The following is a 25,209-nucleotide window of genomic DNA, read 5'->3' as shown; positions in this document are numbered from 1 at the left end:
AGTCCACTTCTCTACTCAAGGCAAAGGAATCCAGCATGGTGAATGTAAATCCTTCGGAAAGCACTCATTTTCGGGTAATTCAAAGTGAGTCTGCAGAGGAGATAAGCAGCTTGACTGCTTTACCTACCATTGGACAGGCAGCTGTTGCGACTTCCGATGAAAATGACTCCCAGCCAGCGCCAGCCGAGATAAATGAACCAGAGATAGAGGCTCTAGGAGCAGCTGCACCATCACTGCCTGCAAATGAAGAAATCAAACAAGCTGCAGCTTGCTTAGTCCAGCAAGCAAGCAAAATAGATTCCCCTTCTAGAAAGAAAGGTAAAGCAGTTGCTCCTGCAAATCCATGCACATGATATTGCACCAAGATCCCACAGTGATTAGGCACTTTGTAGCCAGATGAACTAATCCATAAGATCAGAGCATTTCTGGAGAGCCTGAAATGAGAGCAATATGCCTTTTAACATAAACAACAGTTGAGCATGTATGTGTGGAGTGGGTTTTTTCAAAGAGAGCTGGAATGACAGCGAGAGAAATAATTTTCTTCCTTGGTTATTGTACTTAGCAGATCTGTGCAGATAAGCAGCGCTGCAAAACTTGTAGTAAATTCTTCCCTATTTTACAAACCCACGGGTTGCAGAATTTTGTGGTCTGAGCTACAGGTTTCCTTTTCAACTGTACCAGTAGTCTGCCCTACAGCTAAACCGTGCCACTGCTAGCTTGTGGAATGTCTCAGCCGCAAAACAAAGTTGCAACATGTCCTTTGCTTAAACATCACACATACCACAAAGCAGAATGGTCCAGTCACACACAAGGAATTTCTGTTGTGTTCAGAAGACACATAATCTTCAATTGGAATATAACTGTGTCCATTTTATTCCTCTCTAATTTCCAAAGATGATGCTAGATTGTTTTCTGATAAGGGATATAATCTCCATGTGAAGTTTACACATTCATAATATGTATTTTGGTAGATCCCAAATTCTCCAGGGTGCTGGAGTCTTTACATGAGCAGACATTATTACAGATACATTTCTCAACCAGTTCCCCAGGGGTTCCGTGTCTGTGAAGGTAAGATTGAGGTGTTCCATCTAGTATGCAATCATTTGTGGTCCTTCACTTGCCTTCCTTTGATTAGTCGTCAGAAATTCAGGGAGTGAATTGTGTGTTTTGAGTAAAGGATGCAAACTGGAGGTCACAGCTCTGAGTAAGACTCTCAGGATTTCACCCTCTGTGCAGTCACTCTTATAGAAGTGGCTACAGCAGGAAAGCAAAGATGGTTCAGTGGCCATGTCACTGACCTAGGACTTGGGAGACCTGTGTTCCAGTCCCTGCCCTTTGTCACGAGGAACAAGTCACTTAGCAGCTCCGTGCCTCAGTTTCCCATCTGAAAAATGTGAACAATAGCACTTCTACCTGGACAGATATGTTCCGAGTCTAAATATATTAGAGTGTGTAACATGCTCAGATAACATGGTGATGGGGGCCATATAAGTACCTAAGATAGACTGTTAGAATTTAAGGCTAGAAGGGACGATCGTGATCATCTGGTCTAGCCTCCTGCACATTGCAGGTCACAGAACTTCATCCATCCACTCTTGTAATAGACTCATAACAGAGAATCCACCATTTACACTAGTTTAAACCAGTAAGTGACCCGTGTCCCATGCTGCAGAAGAAGGTACAAGGAGCCCTCTAGGGTCTCTGCCATTCTGACCTGGGGGAAAATTCCTTCCCTCTCCAAATATGGTGATCAGTTAGACCCTGAGCATGTCAGCTAGACACACCAGCCAGGGAAAAAATTCTCTGTAGGAACGCAGAGCCCTCCTCATCTAGTATCCCATCTCCAGCCGTTGGAGATATTTGCTATTAGCAGTCACAGATGAGACACAGGCCATTGTAAGCAACCTCACCATTCCATCCCCTCCATAATCTTATCAAGCTCGGTCTTGAAGCCAGTTAGATTTTTTTGCGTCCCCTGTCCTCCTTGGAAGGTTGCTCCAGACCTTCATTCCTCTGATGGTTAGAAACCTTAATCTAATTTCAAGCCTAAACTTGTTGATGTCCAGTTTGTATCCATTTGTCCTTGTGTCAACATTGGTGCTTAACTTAAATAATTCCTCTTCCAGCAAAACCACACCATTGTAAAGTTTCTTTTGGTCCCTCACCTGTTAGGTATCAAAAAGAGGTATCCAGGTTAGGTATCCCAATGAGACATCACGTGTAGCCGGCATTGACTTCAGTTGGAATTGTGGGTGCTCAGCACCTCTGAAAATCAGCCTTTTGGTGTTTCACTAAGGCATAGAAAATCAGTGGCCAGTTGTGAAACTATTGGCCTTGCAGTTTTGTCTCATTGTAAATAATCCTTTTTTCTTTTAACTATGAATTGTGTGCACATACTTTATGTGCTTTATAGCTCCTTAAGATGTAAGGTTTTTTTTAATTCTTGTTGTGTATTTTGAAGACACCAATTTATTATTTATTTACTCTGTGTTTGACAGATAAACGAAGCCGGCATCTTGGTGCTGATGGTGTCTATTTAGATGACCTCACCGACATGGATCCAGCAGCTGCTGCTCTTTATTTCCCCAAAAAGTATAACTATTTATTTGGATTAGACTATATTAGTTAAATCTCCATCTTCTCCCATCAGATTCTTAGCAGGTCTCGTGCCAAGATTATAGGAATACCGGCTGTAAGTAACATTCAGCTAAATGAGAGTCTAGGTCAAAAAAGGATGTTGGGAAGGATACCTAAAATTATGCAGAGAAAAGATGGGATTCTTGAAACTTTGTAACAGATCTATACTTGTTCATAAGAAATGTGATAGAAAATGCGAAGCATTATATATTAGTCTCAGACTGCTGTGCAATTTCCGTTAACGTTATTGGGTGTTATACTGCCCTTGATCCATGAATATATGGCTCTTAGCATAAAAGATATATACACAATATGCTTTTCACCTTGTTTGTTACCTGAAATCACCTAAAGTTTAGTATTATTAATATCATTATATTACTCTAACTGTACTATAGTGATTGACCACCTAGAAATACAAATGATAGAAAATTATTTTTGGATGACACATATGATGCCTTTATTTATGACAATGTGTTTTCTCCCCAGATATATCATTATCATTTTGGTTTAATTTCCATTAGAGTTTCTTTTAACATTTGTATGATCCTCTTCCCAGATCATACTATAGTGTGTTTACAGTTTGGGTTTGGGCTTGTGAAGGGAGAGAATTTGGGAATGATACAGATCAGAAAACAATGAGGACTGAAAGACTGTTCTCCCCCTCCTCATCCCTACAGCGGTGATAATATTGCACACGGAAAGAATGCAAATGAAAATGGACCACGGTCAGCCAATCAGTCCCCTCACTCTGGTGGAAGTTCAGGTGTTGACAGTGGTGTTGAAGGCATCTCAGATGGAATAAGTGACTTGCCTTCAATTGCCATTTCACTCTGTGGAGGTCTTAGCGACAACAAAGAGATAACAAAAGGTACAGAATGATCCTATACCTTATGATTACATGTTGTTAGTCAACTCTCAACTCCTGTTAAAAAGGAAACAGTACCCTCTTGTGGCTAGAGGTAGGAATTTAAGGCTGAGGGAGTATGTAGCTCTTCTCCTTTGCATAAAAATGTCAAGTTCTGGGGTTATTAATACTATATTACTGATTTTAACTTAATGTAATATATTTTGGAAATTACTGTATTTACAGGTTCACTTCATGCAACTGTAATAAAAGGGTGCATTTGCCATTTATTATGCCTATTACTGTGGTGTATAATTGATGATAAATTCACAGTTGTCACTACCATGGACAGGTAGAATGGCCCAATGGTTAGGGTGCTAGCTTGGGCCTCAGAAGGCGTTGGTTCCATTTTCAGCTTCGGCACAGACTTCCTGTGTGATCTTGGAAAAGTCATTAGTTTCTCTGCACTTTGGTTCCCCGTCTGTAAAATGGATATAACACCTCTTCCCTACCTCTTAGGAGTGTTGTGTGGATAAATACATCAAAGACCTTGAGGTGCTCAGATACGAGTCCTGGGAGCCATTGAAATATCTAAGACTGACACTGCTCTGAAACTAGAAGTTTTTTTAGAAACTAGAAACTATTTAGAAACTAGAAGTTAAAATATTCCATACAGAGGGTAATTTATGATAAAGTAGTTCTATTTATTATATTGTTAATAATCCAAATAATTGTGATTCTTGAAGGCAAGGAGGGGAAGGGGGTGTTTGTCCAGGAGGGTGAATTTTCATTTTCCTCCAGGCCCTGCAAGTATTGATCAGGTTTCTGGCTGGGGCTGTAGTTCTGCATCGAGTCCATCAACACCTGTTCCCTAATTAGCCAGAGAAGGTCACGGAAGAGGTACATCCTTTCCCAGGAGTGAAAAGCCTGATCCTGCAATGTGCTGATCACCGTAGCTTTCATTGAGCACCTCCTGTGAGGAGTTAAGGGCACTGAGCAGCTCACAGGAAATACTAAGCACTTGCAAGATTGGAGATCTAAGCCCTGTCTCCATAGTACTGCTAGTCTCTGCCACCCGTGTCGTGAAGGACTGATCCTGAGCCTGCAGCTTAGCTCTTCAGGATGTTTTAATGCTAGTTATGGGGGGTAGGTTGTCCTGTTGCAAATACTGTATTTATGGGAGTATGTTTTAAATATTTCCAACAGATCAGTTCTTAGAACAAGCAGTAACGTATCAGAAGTTTGTGGACAATCCTGCTATCATTGACGACCCCAACCTTGTGGTTAAGATTGGAAATAAGTAAGTACATTTCAGCAGGCAAAAGTCTGGAATGTGGAAAAAGCACTTGCAAATTTTTAGTGCTACCCTAGGGCTTACACCAGCTGCACCATTGCTGAACAAATGGGTACTCATTTTCCTACTGTAGATTAACCCTGAGAGATTCAAAGCCAGTTATAGTTAATTAAGTAACTAATTTGGATTTCAAAGAGCTAGTATTGAATGCTGACAGTGTTCACACTCAATACCTAGAGTAAAAATAAAATGGACTATAAACCTTGCTAAGACATTCATTCAGTACAACTGAATGATGAATACTTATGGGGAAATCATGATCGGCCTGTGGCCATTCTATATGCAGAGAAAGAACCTACATTCACTGAATATATTATTCCCTCATCTCTCTGCTGACTCATTTTGTGATTTTGGACAAGTTGCTTAATTTCTTGCCTTGATTTCCTGATCTGTAAAATGGGGATAATACCACTTACCTACCTCACAAGGGTGTAGTGAGAAGAGGACTAATTAGGGAAGTTCTGATTAGGTAAGATGCTGGAGACCTCGAGTGTGATGCTGTGCAGACCTCACTCTCATGGGTAGTTGGGCAGCACCACTGAGGATTTAGCTTCCTAAGTGCCATAGGAGTTGCAAGCCCTCAGCACACCACTGAAGAAAGTCAGCACCTCACAGAACTCAAACCTGAACATTTGTACAGTGCCTTGAAGGGGCAAAGAGCAACACAGGTGTCTTGTAGAAAATGTAGGTCCCTGAGCTATGGTGCAGATATGAGGAATGGATGAGAATTACAGTTTCTGTTTGGGGCTTAGCTTTTCTTTCATGATCTCCTATGTGTCTTCTCCTCCTGTGGAATTGTGGTATAGTAAATATGCACTGTCCTTGTACTGGAAAAGCTTTCACACTAGGTACGTACACAACGGAAGCGCCAAGGTGAGGATAGATATTTGGGAATTTGGTCACCCTTTATACCAATTCAGAGGAGGAGGATTCCCCAGCCAGCAAGCCAGAGTCTTTAACCAGGTTCTTTGAATATTAACCTCATCCTGAATAAGTAAAGTATGATGTTAACATTTTACTGGAACTTTGCCTTAATAAGTAGACATAACCAAAGTAGTCTAAGTAGGACATAGATTTGCAGATCCAAATCTGAACTTCATGGCTTTATTCTTTAGTTTAAATAAACTCCATTGCTTTAACTGACTGTGCAATTACTGTTAGGCTGTGGATGGGGATCGATGGTATTACAAAATGTAACAGTACACAAACTTTTTTGATTTCCAGGTACTACAACTGGACCACAGCTGCTCCACTTCTACTGGCAATGCAAGCATTCCAGAAACCTTTGCCAAAGGTGAGATTGAACATGAAAGTCAGTTGGGAAAGCATGAGCTGTGGCGTTTTTTCATTTCATGAAAAATTGAAATTAATAGGCAGCAGGTTTAAAACAAACGGAAGTATTTTTTCACACAACGCACAGTCAACCTGTGGAACTCCTTGCCAGAGGATGTTGTGAAGGCCAAGACTATAACAGGGCTCAAAAAAGAACTAGATAAATTCATGGAGGATAGGTCCATCAATGGCTATTAGCCAGGATGGGCAGGGATGGTGTCCCTAGCCTCTGTTTGCCAGAAGCTGTGAATGGGTGATGGGATGGATCACTTGATGATTACCTGTTCTGTTCATTCCCTCTGGGGCACCTGGCATTGGCCACTGTTGGTAGTCAGGAGACTGGGCTAGATGGACCTTTGGTCTGACCCAGTATGGCCATTCTTATGTTCTTATGCATTTTAGATGCAACAGTAAAGGGGAGCCTTTGAAAAACCTAATATATTTAGAGAGAGAGAGAGAGATGGATGCTGTAGCTGAACTCTGCTTCTCATCTTTCTAACCACTAATAGAACTTAGATTTGATTGTGGTTTGTCTTATAATATCCCTTATCACCTACACAATTTTGCACTGATCTTTGGAGAGGAGGGGCAAAATCAGGCTTACAGTGGAAAGCTGGTTGCAACCTTAAATGAAGAGAGGCCATCATATATTTCCATAAAAATGTCTTTCTCCCTTAGTAGTCCTATAGGCAGGTTGCAAAACACCACTGACACCCTTGTAGTTTTAGTGGAGAGGCCAAGGGCTCATGGGTGTGCAAACGAAATCCTTTCACCCTTGGAAATGATCACTTCAAATCATGGATCAGACACGTTGGGTGTTGAGTTATTGAAGGGAAGTATGCGCTGTTGCCCTCCACACTATATCTCTGGATAAATAACTGTTGGGTCTAGTCCTTGTCAATCCAGCATGTGTCATCTCTAAATTCCTATAAAAATAGTAACCCCACTACTCCCCACAAAGGGATGATAAATTTTTTACAAATGTTAGTTTTATTTTAGAGAGAGTAACCCATCATCTTTCCCTTTAGTTTGTAGCCTTTGCACCTGAGACCTCTTCCAAAAGCTGATCACCTGTTTTTTTTATATTTTTTGTAACTTACAATTTTCATTAAACAACCTCAAATCAGACGATTATTTACCCATGCTAGACATTATACTAATGCCATTTTATGCTTTCTTTTTCTTTTTTGGTTTGACCTCCTTTTCTTTTTCCTTTAAAAACTCCTCAAGTATTCGTGCTTCAGTTACTTCAGTGCAGTTCTGGATGCCATTAGGTTTTGCTTTTATAAAATTTATGGCCCACAGACAGTATGTTTCCTTTTCTTCTGTTTATCCTTGGTTGAAATTGTGTTCCTCATTTTCCTTTGTTTGCATGTGTCAGGTTGTCCCTTTCTTTTGTTCCATTATTTATGTTACCATCCATTTATCACAGGCCACTGTGGAATCTATTATGAGGGATAAGATGCCCAAGAAAGGCGGAAGATGGTGGTTTTCATGGCGAGGAAGGAATAGCACTGTCAAAGAGGTAAGTTTAAAAAGCAGATGGAGGTAGTTTTTGTCAGAGGTTTGAATCTCATGTAGCTTACATATGCATCCTCTAGAGGTTGTGCTTCTACAGACAGGACACACACAAGAAAGGCATTTAATCCAAAACCCATAAGTCAATAGAAAGACTCCTATTGACTTCAGTGGATAAGGCCCTTAGCTAAAACATTTGTCTATTTCACTTCTACATTTGTATTCACTGCATCTACCTTTGGCAGCATAATCTGATAGATTAGTCAGGGACATGGGGACCAAGAACTGCTGAGTTCTTATCCTGGCTGTGCGATTAACTTAATGTATGTCATTGGGCAAGTTGCTCACCCTTTCTACAGTTCTGCTTCCACATTTGAAGGATAATAATATTTATTACTAGAGCTTGTTGGAAAATTACAGCAAAAGCTAAATTTGGATGAAAAAATAAAAGAAATGTGTTTCCTCACTTTTTGTTAATCCCTCAACAGCCCATTCTTCAACAATCTCTGGGGACTGGGTGCTTTAATTATATCTTCAAAGCTGTTTATGAACATTGAAGCACTGTGTAAGTGCTATAATAACCACTGTTCTCTTGCCCATTCAACATATTTAATCTCTAAAACTTCTGATAATCTGTCTTCATTTAATTTTTAAAAAGTTGAAATATCTGATACTTGAGTTTTCTAAGTTTACATAAAATAGACACTCTTGTGAACTTTAGTTATGAGCTTCATATAATTTTTTTTTCTTGCCATATTCTTCTGCAACTTACTGAATTCTATGACTGCCGCCTTGGAAGTGTTCCTTTGTAAACTGAGCTGTGACAGCTGCAATTAGATAGAAAAAGCTTTAGTTATTGCTGTGCATTTGTTTCCATGATAGCCTCCTGTAACTTTCATCATTTGAGATGAAATTGTCAGAGCTAAGTCTGCCCAAAATAGGTTTGGTTAGCAGATTTTGTTAATGGAGTTTCTGAGCAGTGAGTGTCTACTGGTCCCACAATTGCCACCAATTCTTGCCATTTGAAATCCGCCCTCTCTCTGTATCTGCCAAAGAAAAACAAATTTCAGTTTCTGCTGTGGTTGATACTTGCGAGTATGATAGTGCTCTGTGCAAAAATTTTCGTACAGTAAACCCTTGATTTTTTTTTTTAATCATATACATGCACAGAACCAAGTCCTGCTTGCCTTTCTCACATTTATAGTCTTGGGGAAAGCAATAGGAATACCTGCATGAGTGAAGCAAGCAGGATTTAGCCAAAAAGATTATTTCCTTTAAATATTTCCTCTTTCTGTCTACTATGGAATTCACAACTTCTCATAACTGTGTTTTAGGAAACCAAGCCAACACAAGATTTGAGTGGGAATGTGCTTACTACAGAAGAGGAGTTATCACAAATGAGCATTGCAGAAAGGTGCGCAAAAAGAGGGTTGTAGCCAAAGTAACTCTGGATCATTTAAAAATGAAAGCAGGATACTTCAAGTTTTTCAATGGCAGAGCAGGGGAAATAATGAGATCTGGTTGAGATTTGTAATCTGTTATGCTATTCTATCTCTATATTTGATCCCTTAATGTTGGTGAAATTCACCCATGGTAAAATCCACTTCACCTCCATAAAGCCTAAGCCGATGAAGTGTGGGGGATTCTATCTAGGGCCAGGTTGTGGGTCTGCAGTACTTTAATGAGCCTTTTCCAAACTTAAGTCTGTAAAACTGGACTTTCTTGTTCTGGCATCTCCATGACTACTCTCTCTCTCCTTATATGTTAGCCCTTCTGTTTTCAATCCTAGCTATATGCAGGAAGTTTAGAAGCACCTACAAATAAATAAAAATCGGGCGGATGTTTCCAAAGCTTTTTGCACCTCACTGAAATCAAAATGTCCTAGATCCTTGTAATATCCCCTGATTTATGAAGATTTGCAGTCTGACATCTCGCTGTTTGCTTCTACATACCTGAGGAGGCTCAGGAGCATAAGTTGTTCCTTTCAGAGGGATTCTTATTCCATCTCTGTCATGCAGGGGACAGGAAACTCCACAGCTTTCTATTACTTCTTCCAGGGAGAAGCAGAAGAAGGGTTTTCAAAGCCAGAAGATCCTCCTAATTTATGCGGCTCTTGTAGTATTTCTTGCTGGCCCCTGAATCTCCACTTAGGGAGGATTCTGCAGGGCCAGCATTAAGTTACCTGCTGAAGTCCCATGGGGATGAAGTAGCAGACAGTAGCTGTCTCCTGCCTGGTCTCCTTTTTGCACAGCCCAAATCCCATGGACGTACAACCGAGTGGCTTACCATGAACACAGCAGTGCCTGCTTCCGTGCTGTCCTCACTCAGATCTGCCAGAGCTGGAGAGGGGGTAGTAAGATCCAGATTCAGTTATAGCTTACACATGCCAAATTAGCTTGAGCTTTTTGGAGGCTGACATTGCAATCCAGGAGAACTAGCTGGAATGAGGAGCCACCAGTGGTTAGTTTGTGCCAGGGCAGTACCCCAGCACCTCTAGGCTTCGCAGTTCACAGCTCCAGCACCTTTGCTGCATCAGTTATTAATGTAAAAAAAAATTGATTGAGCCCCAGCACCTCTTTCATTACAAATTAAGCACTGGGAGCCACCTTTTGTTTTGGAGACCAGAGACTGGCAGGTTAAATGTGTGGCACATACACTGCTGCCTCAATAGCATACATTATCCCAAAACTGCAAGATCCATGAGTGGACCTGAGAGGACACATTCCTCATCAGTAATGTTTGGTTCTTTGTCCCTTACATGTTTGTTTAGAGACCCAGCCTTGAAGCAATATCGGAACTTCAATCACACTTCACTCTTTAATTACTGTTTCGTGTTTGAGTTTTAACGACTTCAGAAACAGATCAGGAAGGATTTGTCGCTGAAAACCATTCTATGGTAAATAGAATATTGAGTAGCAAGCAGTTTTTAGGCCAGATATAGCAACCACAGAGTCAGGCGGGCTACAGCATTAAATGCTGCCCATCACAACATGCAGTATTTATGACACCAGGGTCAGGACTTCCCAACAACACGCAGACCCAGCTGTGACAGAAAACAATGTGAACGGTGATATATTAAAGATCACATTGGCAGTATGTTAAGAATATTTGAAACTACCACCTAATATGACAGTTCTGTTTACCATTAAAATTCTTTCTTATGTGAAAAATTTTCCTTGACAGGTTTTTAAAAACAATTATGGTAGGAAAAATAGTTTTATAATGATGCATACGTAAACTAATATAATGCGCAGGAACAAAAAGTTGTTGGCATTTCATTTTAACATTTTGAGTAGGGCAATCCTGCCAGAGTTGTCAGTAAAAATATAATCCCATTGGCAAAAATTGCGGCTTTCACAAAGAATGGATGGTGCAGGTTATTTTCCATTAGAAAGTTGCATTAATCATGTTCTGGGTTTATTCTCTAATTGCTGAACTCTTCATAGATTAAATATATTCTTTTCTTTTCTCTTTTATTTCCTTAGAATGAAACTTCTTTGTAGTTGCTCACATTAGCTAACCGATTTTATACCTTGTTTGAGTTTTTTAATGAGTCAACATGGACTGTAATTTAAGTCTGTTAACTTAAAGTGACAATACTAGCATACAGACAAATGAATAGCTCGAAGAACCCAAATATGAATAATGGAAGACATGCGTGAATGAGAATTCAGTACTTCATTGATATATTTCTAAAGTCATGTTGTAAATAACCTCCCAAGAGACAGTACTTAGAAGCAGAGAATCAATTGACTTAGTCAGTGTCAGTGCTAATGTATTTTTAATGGCTACCCAAATGCATTTACTGAGAGATGATAGCATCGTTTTCTGTCTGTGTGATGTTCCAGACTAAAGGATGAATCTTCTTCAAGTGATGAAGACCCGAGAGCTGCAAAACCAAACATTGGGTCATTACAAACAAACTCAAGTCATCTCTCATTATTATCAGGAATCAGTTACAAAAAGACCCTTCGACTCACTTCTGACCAGCTTGTGAGTTATTTTTACATATTCCTTCCGAAATGTCATTTCTAGCTCAACAGGCACAATGCAGTTATTCAGGCTAGCACAGGGTTAACAAACTCTTAGTATTTGTGCTGACTACAAGGCCTTATGAAATTTTAAAAAATGTCTTAATGTTTGAAGTAAATCTCATGCTTAATGGAAAAGGTGTTGTATTGACAAATCAGGAGATTGAGGTCTTCCAAAATGCAGCCTACAGTTAAACTCTGAAGTCTGCATTAAGACACCAAAATAAGGGACCTGGTTTGCTTAGCACCCAACAGTTCCCATGTCAGAAGTCTGTGAATCTTCTGTGTCATGGATGAAATTCTGTATCTCTAGGAGGCGTGGCACAGAACTGGCAGCCCAGGTGTGGATGTGAGTGGTTTTAAGGGACCTTTGTACCCTCTCTATCGGGTCTGCCTTTGGGATTGAAGAGGCCCTGGGAATAATTTAGACAGTGCTGGGGGACTGTCTAAGTTAGGGCAGCGTCCCTGAACTGCTTGACGGCCTGCAGTGCTGCCAGGAATTAGCACAGTGATGTGTGCTATGGTCCTTTCCCTGACAGTCCATCTGACTCTACTCCTGTCCCCAGCATGCCCCCATGCCAAGTTTTGTAAGGGAGTTCTCAGAGGACAGCCTTATGGCTGTTGTGTACAAGAAGAATCCTCCACCAACTGGAAATGAGGCGTTTAAGCCTCCTTTATGCTGCTCCAGCTCTTTTACCTGGCTTAAAGGGGCCAGGCGCTCTGTGTGTGTGTGTGTGTGTGTATTTTTCTCTCTCTCTCTCCCTCCCCCCTCCCCCCTCACACATGCACACACACAGAAGACAGCAGCTTCTAAAAGAGCTGTTTATGAATTTAGTGTGACCAGGACCATATTAATTTCAGTTCCTCTGCACAGAGGTATTGTGACTAATGCTGATAAATGCTGCTGTTGCTGTTCAAGCCCAGGGTATTAATATTTGATTTGGAAAATATGGCTATTTAGGAAAATGCATTTTCTCACATCCACACACACAACTAATTAATTTTCAGAAGTAAACATACTTGTGGAATACAACATTAGGCAGCCCACCACTCCCATGTGGCTAAGTGAGAGTGTTCTCTGTAGATGGCAAGAGGTCCAGAATTTGCCTTAAGAGACAGATATGGTTTATTGGTCATATTCTGTAACAAATTGAGAGCAGGGATATATAAATTGAGAGCAGGGGTATACAAAGCTTGTGGGGGCTTATTTTTCAGATGCAGTAGTTTTGCAGGGGCTTTAAGCCAGTCTTTTTTTGCTGCCATGATCACTTCAGGCCGTACTGTGACACTGATTGCAAAGCAGAACTCCTTATTGTTTTTAATTCAGCTTATGAATCAAGGGCACAGCATGGCCCTTGCAGCCAAACTCTGCTTCCATTATTCAGTAGATAGTCCCATGACAGGAAGGAGATTAACACATGCCTAAGGCAATTAGCATTCTCCCATTTGTGTTTATACTATTCTGTCCATTTCACCTGCACAATTTGATCTTGCTAATAACATTTCACAGAAAAGTCTAAAGCTCAAGAATGGCCCTAATGATGTGATCTTTAGTGTTACGACACAATATCAAGGCACGTGCCGCTGTGAAGGCACCATCTACCTATGGAATTGGGATGACAAGGTTATTATTTCTGACATCGATGGAACTATCACAAGGTAAGATGACAAACGAGGCAAGTTTTTACCTACCAGGCAATATCTCTTTCAGGCTCAAAAAATCGTTATTGACGTAGGGTTGGGGCAAGGGACCATTGTGTTCAGGCTTTGAATTTTCATGTTTAACCTGCTTTTCCATTGAAGTAAAAAACAATCCTGTTACATTGACTGGATTGTTAAAGGCTGGTATGTGCCATACTGTTGATCTGTTTGTTACTTATAGGCTTTTCTGTGGTGCTTATCACAGTAGTATCTGTGCACCTCACACATTAATGAGTTCATTGTCACGTCCCATCTGTGAGACACGCTGGAGTGATGTTCATTCTGGTGTTAGAGATATGACAAATTTCAGAGCTAATCCAGTGGGACAAGGCAGTGTGATCTAGTGGACAGGACACCAGAATAGGAGTCAGGGGATCTGGGGTCTATATCTGCTACTGAGCTGATTGGGTATTGACTATGTCACTTCACCGTTTTGTGCCTCTGTTTTCCATCCCACCACCATGGTACACTCTGTCTGTCTTTTCTCTTTGGATTGTGAGCTTGTCAAGACAGGGACTGTCTGATTGTATCTGTGCAATGCCTTTCACAATGGACCCCTCTGTCTTGGTTGGGGCCTCTGTGTGCTACATAACATAAATAGTAATACTAAATTCATTATACTTACAACGGGGAATGTCACTGGAACCAGTAAAGCTATTTCCCTTATTTTCTAGATGGTGAACTGAGGCCCAGATCCTCAAAGGAATGTAGGTGCCCTAACTCCCAGTGAAATCAATGGGCGCTAGATGCCTTTGAGGATCTGGACCAAAGGGATTAAGCTATTTGTCAAGGTCACACAAAAGATCTGTGCCATATCTTGGACTAAAACCCTGATCTCTTGAATCTCAGGCCAAAAGACTATCAGCCTGCTCTGCTAGCCAATGAATGCTTAGGAGGGCATGAATCAGTACCACCTTTTCCTTAAAAAAAATTTGAAGTTGCCTCTGCCTGTTCTTTGGAAGTTATTTCTTGCAGTGCATTTGCTCTGTTTTTCCCCATCTTTATTCAGGTCAGATACTTTAGGCCATATTTTGCCCACTCTTGGCAAGGATTGGACGCACCAAGGGATTGCAAAGTTGTACCATAAAGTGAGCCAGTAAGTATTCAGCAAATATTTGTGTTAATTTCTCTCAATTTAAATGCAAAACCAGATTCCTGTTCACAGCTCCAGGTGTCCAGCAACTATTTACAAGAATAGTGAATATAGGAAATGTGTAAATTACACTCACAACAGGAAATTGGACAGGATGAGTAGGATCAGGCTAAATGGTGAAGGACCTTAAAAGAGAGGACAAGAAGCTTGTGCTCGATGCAGTGATGAAGGGAGAACCTGTAGAGGGATGCAAAGAACTGATGGGGGTTGGGGAGGAGGGAAGGTTGATGGCATCAGTGTCAGAGATAGGATTATGGTAGTCAAAATGCAAGATAAGGGCCTTTGCTATGACAAAGCCCCACAGGTGGGTTCCATTTAAAGTAAGGTTGATGCAACATTGTTGCTGGATGCATAATGTCTCTTCTTAAGAGGACTCATTTCAGTAAATGGTGAGGGATGTGATGCAAATACACAGAGCCAGATTTTATGTGGGGGCCATACAAATCTCTGATATAGATTTTCCTCTTCTGGTATAAATCAGTGAATTCATTGGAGCTGTGCAGATTTTTGCTGTCTGGCTTGTAATGTTTTTACTCCTTAGTAATAATTTGTGAGTTCTTATGGTTGAAAGAGGTTAAAGATCTGAATCTCTAATAGTCATGGCTTATGTCCTAGGCAAATAAAATATCACACAATTGTGAAAATGTCCAGCTTATTATTTAAAGTAATTTCTTCCTCGTTTGTTTGTGTAATAGAAATGGGTACAAGTTTCTGTATTGCTCGGCACGTGCTATAGGAATGGCAGACATGACGAGAGGATATTTGCACTGGGTCAACGAACGAGGAACAGTGCTACCTCAAGGACCTGTGTTGTTAAGTCCAAGCAGCTTGTTCTCAGCCTTTCACAGGTATCATTAGGTAGTAGCTTGTACCCAATACAAAATTCACCTCTTATGTGACCACTTTAAATTATTCTCAAAGTTTCCAATAGGAGTTGGTGCAGCCTTTCGTTGAAGACCAACCTCTAGTAGGCAACCAAAGTTTGCTAGTATCTTAGATGGTTACTTAAGACAGGTCTCATTTTACAGTGGTAGCCATTAAAAAAATCAGCATTTGCCAACAGATACCACCTGTTCACTACACAGTTACCATGGATATTTCTAGTTATCGGTACTTTCATGAATGCTGACTTTTTAATGGCAATCAATGTGCAATGTCTGTCAGACAGTGTACATGTTTTATGTGAATTGTTTTTTACAGAAGACTTTGGATCAATTCCAGTGGTTTTTGACGAGCTGCTTAACAAAAATGTCACATTCAGTTTCATGTGGAAATGCATATTTTACTCAGCCGTATCACAGAATATTATAAAGAGAATGTGGTTCTTTCTGATTGTGAAACTAAACTGTGTGGACACGGAAATCAAATATAATAAGTTTTTAAACACATAGCTTAACATGTCACACAGATAGTGAAACTAATATCTACTTCTACTTCAATGAAGCTTGTTAAGTGACTACTGAAAATATTGTGGGTTATTAAGTGCTGCTATGAAAAGGTTTATTTCACTAAAATTGTTAATGGGATGTTCTTTGAAATGTTCTACTGACAATCTGCTATGTGTCAGTCAGTATCACTCAGTGTACTCTAAATATGGGAAACCTTGGATATGTTGTAGCTAGGGATAATAAAAGAGTAGCTTTCCTTGCCTTCCACTCTCCATCTCAGATATCTTCAAATGTTATTGCTTTCTGCATATATTTTAGAAAGTTGGCCAAAGGGTATCCCATCTATCTCCCCACATAAATGCTTTTAGTATCAGTGACATATAGGCTGTCACAAAATAACTGCATGTGAGTCATTCATAGAATCATAGAATAGAATCATAGAATATCAGGGTTGGAAGGGACCTCAGGAGGTCATCTAGTCCAACCCCCTGCTCCAAGCAGGACCGATCCCCAATTAAATCATCCCAGCCAGGGCTTTGTCAAGCCTGACCTTAAAAACTTCTAAGGAAGGAGATTCTACCACCTCCCTAGGTAACGCATTCCAGTGTTTCACCACCCTCTTAGTGAAAAAGATTTTCCTAATATCCAACCTAAATCTCCCCCACTGCAACTTGAGACCATTACTCCTTGTTCTGTCATCTGCTACCACTGAGAACAGTCTAGAGCCATCCTCTTTGGAACCCCCTTTCAGGTTGAAAGCAGCTATCAAATCCCCCCTCATTCTTCTCTTCCGTAGAATAAACATCCCCAGTTCCCTCAGCCTCTCCTCATAAGTCATGTGTTCCAGTCCCCTAATCATTTTTGTTGCCCTCCACTGGACTCTTTCCAATTTTTCCACATCCTTCTTGTAGTGTGGGGCCCAAAACTGGACACAGTACTCCAGATGAGGCCTCACCAATGTCGAATAGAGGGGAACGATCACGTCCCTCGATCTGCTGGCAATGCCCCTACTTCTACAGCCCCAAATGCCATTGGCCTTCTTGGCAACAAGGGCACACTGTTGACTCATATCCAGCTTCTCGTCCACTGTAACCCCTAGGTCCTTTTCTGCAGAACTGCTGCTGAGCCATTCGGTCCCTAGTCTGTAGCGGTGCATGAGATTCTTCTGTCCTAACTGCAGAACTCTGCACTTGTCCTTGTTGAACCTCATCAGATTTCTTTTGGCCCAATCCTCCAATTTGTCTAGGGCCCTCTGTATCCTATCCCTACCCTCCAGCGTATCTACCTCTCCTCCCAGTTTAGTGTCATCTGCAAACTTGCTGAGGGTGCAATCCACACCATCCTCCAAATCATTTATGAAGATATTGAACAAAACCGGCCCCAGGACCGACCCTTGGAGCACTCCAATTGATACTGGCTGCCAACTAGACATGGAGCCATTGATAACGACCCGTTGAGCCTGACAATCTAGCCAGCTTTCTATCCACCTTATGGTCCATTCATCCAGCCCATACTTCTTTAACTTGCTGGCAAGAATACTGTGGGAGACAGTGTCAAAAGCTTTGCTAAAGTCAAGGAACAACACGTCCACTGCTTTCCTTTCATCCACAGAACCAGTTATCTCATCATAGAAGGCAATTAGATTAGTCAGGCATGACTTGCCCTTGGTGAATCCATGCTGACTGTTCCTGATCACTTTCCTCTCCTCTAAGTGCTTCAGAATTGATTCCTTGAGGACCTGCTCCATGATTTTTCCAGGGACTGAGGTGAGGCTGACTGGCCTGTAGTTCCCCGGATCCTCCTTCTTCCCTTTTTTAAAGATAGGCACTACATTAGCCTTTTTCCAGTCATCTGGGACCTCCCCCGATCACCATGAGTTTTCAAAGATAATGGCCAATGGCTCTGCAATCACGTCCGCCAACTCCTTTAGCACTCTCGGATGCAACGCATCCGGCCCCATGGACTTGTGCACGTCCAGCTTTTCTAAATAGTCCCAAACCACTTCTTTCTCCACAGAGGGCTGGTCACCTCCTCCCGCTGTGCTGCCCAGTGCAGTAGTCTGGGAGCTGACCTTGTTCGTGAAGACAGAGGCAAAAAAAGCATTGATTACATTAGTTTTTTCCACACCCTCTGTCACTAGGTTGCCTTCCTCATTCAGTAAAGGGCCCACACTTTTCTTGACTTTCTTCTTCTTGCTAACATACCTGAAGAAACCCTTCTTGTTACTCTTAACATCTCTTACTAGCTGCAACTCCAGGTGTGATTTGGCCTTCCTGATATCACTCCTGCATGCCCGAGCAATATTTTTATACTCATCCCTGGTCATTTGTCCAATCTTCCACTTCTTGTAAGCTTCTTTTTTGTATTTAAGATCAGCAAGGATTTCACTGTTAAGCCAAGCTGGTCGCCTGCCATATTTACTATTCTTTCTACACATCGGGATGGTTTGTCCCTGTAAGCTCAATAAGAATTCTTTAAAATACAGCCAGCTCTCCTGGACTCCTTTCCCCCTCATGTTATTCTCCCAGGGGATCTTGCCCATCAGTTCCCTGAGGGAGTCAAAGTCTGCTTTTCTGAAGTCCAGGGTCCGTATTCTGCTGCTTTCCTTTCTTCCTTGTGTCAGGATCCTGAACTTGACCATCTCATGGTCACTGCCTCCCAGGTTCCCATCCACTTTAGCTTCCCCTACTAATTCTTCCCGGTTTGTGAGCAGCAGGTCAAGAAGAGCTCTGCCCCAGTTGGTTCCTCCAGCACTTGCACCAGGAAATTGTCCCCTACCCTTTCCAAAAACTTCCTGGATTGTCTGTGCACTGCTGTATTGCTCTCCCAGCATATATTAGGGTGATTGAAGTTTCCCGTGAGAACCAGGGCGTGCGATCTAGTAACTTCTGTGAGTTGCCGGAAGAAAGCCTCGTCCACCTCATCCCCCTGGTCTGGTGGTCTATAGTAGACTCCCACCACGACATCACCCTTGTTGCTCACACTTCTAAACTTAATCCATTCTTAGTGATAGATTTAACCAGCATGGCTTTTGGGGAGTTCTGGCTCAGGGTTTGTGTGGGTTGGGAAAAGGTGGCTTTCCTCCCACCTTTTTGCCTCCTTGATCCCTGAGTCATCTGGGGAGCTGCTTCAACTCCTGATACAATTTAGAGCTACCTGAAGGTTGGCCTAGCTTGTACTTGGCTGCCTGTTGCTCCGCCCATACAACTGCCAATAGCCAGAGTCCAACAGCACTCCAGCCATGCCTCAGTTTCCCTGGTAGCATTCCATAGGTGTGCTCCTGGGCTGGGATCTGCTATGTGGAATGATGCAGGGCCAGCTACACCAACTCTGCATGTGCAGGATTCTCTCTCTCTCTCTCTAATGGGAATTCGCTCGGGGACAACTCTGTCACCTGTTTGGTCCCATTTTGCCAAGAAAGGCAGTTGTGAAAGGGCTGCAGCCCAGAGATGAACTGGCTCCTCTATTCATTATTCCGTAATGAAGCACTAAAGAGAATTAGAAGATGCATTTGTCTTTACTTACCTCTAATTGTCATTGATGGATGACCTTGCCAGTGGAAGTAGCTTAATTGGAGGTAGTCCTTTGGATCTGGTACATGGTGAAATTTAAATCCCGGAGAGAGCGTAGAGAAGCTATACAAAGGGAAGGCCATTATAATCTATAGACCCATTCTGTAGTTTTCAGTAAGGCAGTTTATATCATTATATTACATATACCATACATCTTTATTTAGAAATTGCTGTTGTCATAAATATAAAGGGAAGAGTAAACCCCTTAGTTAAAGGTAACCTCGCTGGCACCTGACCAAAATGACCAACGAGGAGACAAGATACTTTCAAAAGCTGGGAGGAGGGAGAAAAAAAAAAAGGGTTTGTGTCTGTCTGTATGCTGCTTTTGCCGGGGACAGAACAGGAATGGAGTCTTAGAACTTTTAGTAAGTAATCTAGCTAGGTATGTGTTAGATTATGATTTCTTTAAATGGCTGAGAAAATAGCTGTGCTGAATAGAATGAATATTCCTGTCTGTGTGTCTTTTTTGTAACTTAAGGTTTTACCTAGAGGGATTCTCTATGTTTTGAAACTAATTAGCCTGTAAGGTATTCACCATCCTGATTTTACAGAGGTGATTCTTTTCTTTTTACTTCTATTAAAAGTCTTCTTGTAAGGAAACTGAATGCTTTTTCATTGTTCTAAGATCCAAGTGTTTGGGTCTGTGGTCACCTATGCAAATTGGTGAGGATTTTTACCAAACCTTCCCCAGGAAGTGGGGTGCAAGGGTTGGGAGGATTTTTTGGGGAAAGACGTGTCCAAACTCCGTTTTTTCAGGAACCCACATAAAGTTTGGTGGTGGCAGTGGAAATCCAAGGGCAAAGGGTAAAATAATTTGTACCTTGGGGAAGTTTTAATCTAAGCTGGTAAAAGTAAGCTTAGGAGGTTTTCATGCAGGTCCCCACATCTGTACCCTAGAGTTCAGAGTGAGGAAGAAACCTTGACAGCTGTCTATATTTCATTACCCTTGTTTAGTAGCCACATCTTTACCACACTGTTTTTAATAAAAGTACCTTTGTTTAGGAGGCTTGTTTTTACTGTGAACTTTATCTGTGCAAACATCTACATTTAATAGGAGCCCTGGCTTTAAATGAAGTTGTATGGACGTTTTCAGTGCTAGAATCTGACTAGATGAAATGTATTACATAAAATAAAAATAAAATAGGGGATGTATTTATGAAATACCTCCTTTTTTATTTTAGGGAAGTGATAGAAAAGAAGCCAGAAAAATTTAAAGTTCAGTGTCTGACAGACATCAAACATTTGTTTCATCCGAACACAGAACCCTTTTATGCTGCCTTTGGAAACAGACCTGCCGTAAGTAATAGCTGCAATTATTTTTGACGATGAAATGGAAAAGTGCTGTTGTTGTTATTCAGTATTTCTTTTGTGGTAATGCCTCAAGACTTCAAATAGGAATTAAGGCCACATTTTATTAGGCCCTGTAAAAACGAATAATGTAAAGTCAGTATCTCTCTGTCAGAGACTTCACAGTTTAGGATGTGGATGATATTCAATAGGTGAATAAAGAGACAAACATGGAGGGCAAGGTAGCAGTAGAGACATATGTATTTGCATAAGTTAGCAGTCCCAGCAATCCCAGGTCATTGACAGCCTAACTGTATTTAAAATCTGTAAAGTTGTTTGAAAACACTGAGAACAATGCTTTTCTTCGGCGCTGTTAGAAATGTGTGTCCAAATTCCACTCCCATTCACACAGCACAACCCCAGTGAGCAACGTGTGGTTGGTGTAGTATAAACCAAGGCAAAATTTGGCAGGTGAAAGTCAGGGGGACTTAGACTCCAAAGTTACTTAGCCAGTTTTGAAAATTGTACCCCTGTGTCTGTTTAATCTCCTCTAGTAATTATGATAACTTGGGGCTTGTCTACAGAATACATAAACGCACAGCAGTGGGGAGTAAATTCTAATCTGCACTAGTGTGTAGCATGCTAACAGGCCCATCTGGATCTTGCTGCCCTACACTAAAAGTTCCCTAGTGCACATTAACAGAAACCATTTTACAAACAGCACTATGTTAATGTGCACTAGGGAACTTGTCGTACATGCCAGCAGGGTCCACATGGGCCACTAAATGTATGACATGCTGGACAAGAATTTACACTTCCCTGGTGCACACTAATGCACCATGTAGACAAGCTCTTAGTTCCTATAGATTTTGTTAGGCTTAGTTAATGTTAGTAACATGCTATGAGAGCTTCTGATGCAGGATAACACGTATATTCAGTACCAATACTTTGCACTTCAGTATTCTTTATATATTATTCTGCACTATATATTCTATAAAGAATAAAATGTATTGTGCAAAGGCAGAAGTATGGTTTAATTTTTTTTAAGTTTAAGTTTTTTCTTTTTTGCCAGGACGTTTATTCCTACAAGCAAGTGGGGGTCTCTTTAAACAGAATATTCACAGTTAATCCCAAAGGAGAACTTATACAAGAGCATGCAAAAACCAACATCTCATCGTAAGTAGTACTTCATGGGCCAAATTCATCAGTTGACGATGAGAGTTAAACCAAGAATTTATTTGGCTCTATTTTAGCAAAGGTTTCCTCGAAATGTTTAAAATGAAATATTTGGATTGATATAACAGTTGATTACTTTAATACCAAGTCTCCACTTGACATTATTTGAACTAACAAGAAAGATACTCACTGAGCCAGCAAATAAAATAAAATCTTTTTTTTTTAATTTGCTTATAGGGATGCTGTCCGCTTCTAGTGCAGTCAGTTTAAAAAATAAGTTAAATGTAGTTTTCCGAGTCCCTCTGCCATGTTTTGTGATCTTTAAATAATTCTTTCTTTAAAGTTTCCCCTTGTCAGGGTTTCTATGCAAAAGACTTGGGCAAACAAAAGCTGAAACTAACTATACAGTGGGCACAGCTAAAAGTGGCTATACACAAATCCCTGTCCAACTGAAGTTAATGGGAATTTTCCAGAGTTTAAACGCACTTGCACACACTAGACATCCCATTACAGTCAACAGAACTACTCACATGAGCAGGGTTCTACAATCAGGCCCTGAACAAATATAAATAACTATATTTTTCTCTTTCAGTTATAGGAACCTAAGGGTAAACTGGTAACAATAGTGGATAGAAAAAAAATCAGACAAATGTAGATTTAAATGTGTGTGTCCCTTTAATTCTCTTAGTGTCTATGAGCCAGAATGTGAACCTCTTATTCATACTGGTGGACAGTTATTCACAAGAGCATTCCCATTGACTCAGTAACACTACTTGTGTGAGTAACTGCTCACTAGTGTGAGTGAGGTTCGTACTCCTTATATCTGAGAGGTACACAGAATGTTCACAGCAGGTTACAAAGACATTTTTAAAAAATCATTTTATAGAGTTACAGGTAGAGGGGGGGAAAAAAAGAAATAGTGCATATAGTTATCACGCTACAGTCACTGCACGTGAGCAATCCTGGAACAGTAGCAGGATTGTTACAATGTGGTGGTCTGATAAATGTCAGGATGCTGCAGTGAGTCAGCCAGGTGGAAAGAATATGGTTTGAGACACTGAAACCTCATAAACATTTTAGTCCAAATTTTCAACAGTGACTAATGATTTTTGGGTGCCTGCAATCCTGGGTTCTCCACTTGAGACACCTGAAAGGGGCCAGATTGTCAGAGAGTGAGTACTCAGCTCTTTTGGAAAAAAATGAAGCCTCTTTAGGATGTCTCAAGTTGGGGACCCAGAAAAGGAGAAACCCCAAATTTCTAGTCACTTCTGAAAATCTGGGCCTTAATGGTTGGGTTTTTTTTAATAAATAATTCTTCTATGTGGGCTTCACCACCTAACCATTTCCAAAATAAGCTGCGATAAACTCTGCTTTCCAACACATAACCCTTTGAACATCACTGCTCAAAATGAATGCCGATGAAGGGGTGGAAGCCAGCTGGTTGGACTGATCATTTCATGCAGATGAGCTTTAAATTGTATTGGTAACATGCATTAGGGTTCCTAGAGCCTTAGGTGGGCATCTTTATTTTTAAATCAAAATAAATAAACAATCTGAGATGATTTAAACAGTAATTTTTCCCCCCCAGTTACGTCAGACTCTGTGAGGTGGTTGATCACCTGTTTCCTTTGCTGAAAAGAAGCCATTCTTCAGACTTCCCTTGTTCTGATACCTACAGTCAGTTCACGTACTGGAGGGAACCACTACCACCTTTTGAAAACCAGGATATTCTTCCATCCTCATCTTAAATTCACCTACAGCCTCTTGGCCTCAGTTCAAAGGACTGGTCATCTTGTATTTAAAGGACACAGCTTGGTTTTTGCCTTGGACAGATCAGCTGGAATATGTGCTATTGTGAGCATTGTATTCATTTGTTAAAAGCAAATTTGGAACTGTGTTTCCATGCTTAAAGTCACCTTTCCAATGATTAGGAATGGGAGTGGTGGTTCCAACTTCTCAGCCAACATGCTCAAAATGTGCAACAGTCTTCTTAAAAAAAAAGATCAATTACAAGTGCAATGATACTGGTTTTCAGTTAAAAATACGATAAGATTTAGTTAAAAAACCCCACCAGTGGTTCTCAACCTTTTCCACACCATGTCTGCCATGAGCCACCTTCCCATTGAGCCACAACCCCCTTCCATTTAGCAGGATGGGAAGGGCAGGGTTTCAACACCCTGACACCAGTTTGTATGTCTGTCTGTACAGGTTGCAACCTCTGTCAAATTAAAAATCCCTCATTTAAAAGAACGGACAGTAATCCCCTCCCAAACAAGCATAGGATTGTATAAAGTTATTGGGACAAAACTTTAGCTGGTTTAAATTGGCTTTTTTTTTTCTGGGAAATAAATAATGCACACTGTGAATTGAAAGTAAGGGAAATAAAAACATGTTATCTGATTCTGTCATCCCTACTCACCTTGAGCAGTACCTTAATCCAAAAGCATTTGGATTAAGGCAAAGTGTAAGTATACAAGTGGAAGAATTCGACCCATTAGGTGAAATCTTGGCCTGGTTGAAGTAAATGGCAAAACTCCTGTTGCCATCAGTAAGGTCAAGATTTTACCCATTGATTGCACTGAGTTGCACTTTGCTGGAGCTGACAGCTTCAAGGGATTTGTCAAAACTGAAAAGTATTTTGTGAAGCATTTTCTATGGCTAAAATGTGAACTTGCTGCTGGTTAAGGATGCATCTCATGATTTCAGTTGTGTGTGCTTTGCAGTACATCTGGCCATCTTTGGCATCAATGAAATCTTCCTTTTTGTTTTCAGTTCTGTACCTGAAAAGTTCTTTTCTCATTTGCACAGACACTGGTTGTAGGTACTGCTCTTTTATGTTACTTACTTTTCAATGCCTTAAATTTTACCTGTGTGCATTGGAGTCAATATTGCAGATCATTTGAGAGCATTTTTCAAATAATGTACTGCAGTACTTTGCTTTAAATTGTAACTGCAACTGGCCATGTGCCAAATGATCAAAACATTTGTGTTTGGAGATAAATAATAAAATGATTATCTTTTTTTATTTTTAAAGATATTTGGCTGGGGGTATGTCCAAAGCATAATTGCTTTCTGAAAATGGTATCATGGGATTCCATATTTAGTGTATTTCAGTTTCTCCCGTGTTAAATTTGCTCAGTGTAAAAGGAAAGGCTAGACCCTGCTCCTGATTTAACTCAATGGAAGTTTTGCCACTGGCAGTGGGAAATAGATTGG

The 25,209-nt window shown here is 40.8% G+C and overlaps 1 protein-coding gene across 2 annotated transcripts in view; it reads left to right on the top strand.

Annotated features, from left to right (window-relative positions):
* LPIN1 (lipin 1) overlaps positions 1 to 24,982 on the top strand; it is a 108,321-nt gene extending 83,339 nt beyond the window's left edge. For both annotated transcript variants that reach the window (XM_084624308.1, XM_084624309.1), the window contains 14 exons: positions 3 to 318; positions 2,499 to 2,592; positions 3,315 to 3,505; positions 4,688 to 4,781; positions 6,060 to 6,129; positions 7,600 to 7,692; positions 9,020 to 9,099; positions 11,534 to 11,678; positions 13,227 to 13,375; positions 14,427 to 14,513; positions 15,266 to 15,418; positions 20,712 to 20,826; positions 21,890 to 21,993; positions 23,582 to 24,982. In XM_084624308.1, coding sequence (XP_084480434.1) covers positions 3 to 318; positions 2,499 to 2,592; positions 3,315 to 3,505; positions 4,688 to 4,781; positions 6,060 to 6,129; positions 7,600 to 7,692; positions 9,020 to 9,099; positions 11,534 to 11,678; positions 13,227 to 13,375; positions 14,427 to 14,513; positions 15,266 to 15,418; positions 20,712 to 20,826; positions 21,890 to 21,993; positions 23,582 to 23,741 — 1,851 coding nt within the window. In that variant the 3' untranslated portion in view covers positions 23,742 to 24,982. The remainder of the gene's footprint in view (positions 1 to 2; positions 319 to 2,498; positions 2,593 to 3,314; positions 3,506 to 4,687; positions 4,782 to 6,059; positions 6,130 to 7,599; positions 7,693 to 9,019; positions 9,100 to 11,533; positions 11,679 to 13,226; positions 13,376 to 14,426; positions 14,514 to 15,265; positions 15,419 to 20,711; positions 20,827 to 21,889; positions 21,994 to 23,581) is intronic.
* The last annotated feature ends 227 nt before the right edge of the window (positions 24,983 to 25,209 follow it).

Source organism: Lepidochelys olivacea, assembly GCF_965140295.1.
Source record: "Lepidochelys olivacea isolate rLepOli2 genome assembly, chromosome: 3".
NCBI lineage: Eukaryota > Metazoa > Chordata > Testudines > Cheloniidae > Lepidochelys > Lepidochelys olivacea.
The sequence above is the reverse complement of the archived record's forward strand: the minus strand, read 5'-3'. Positions and strand labels throughout refer to the sequence as shown.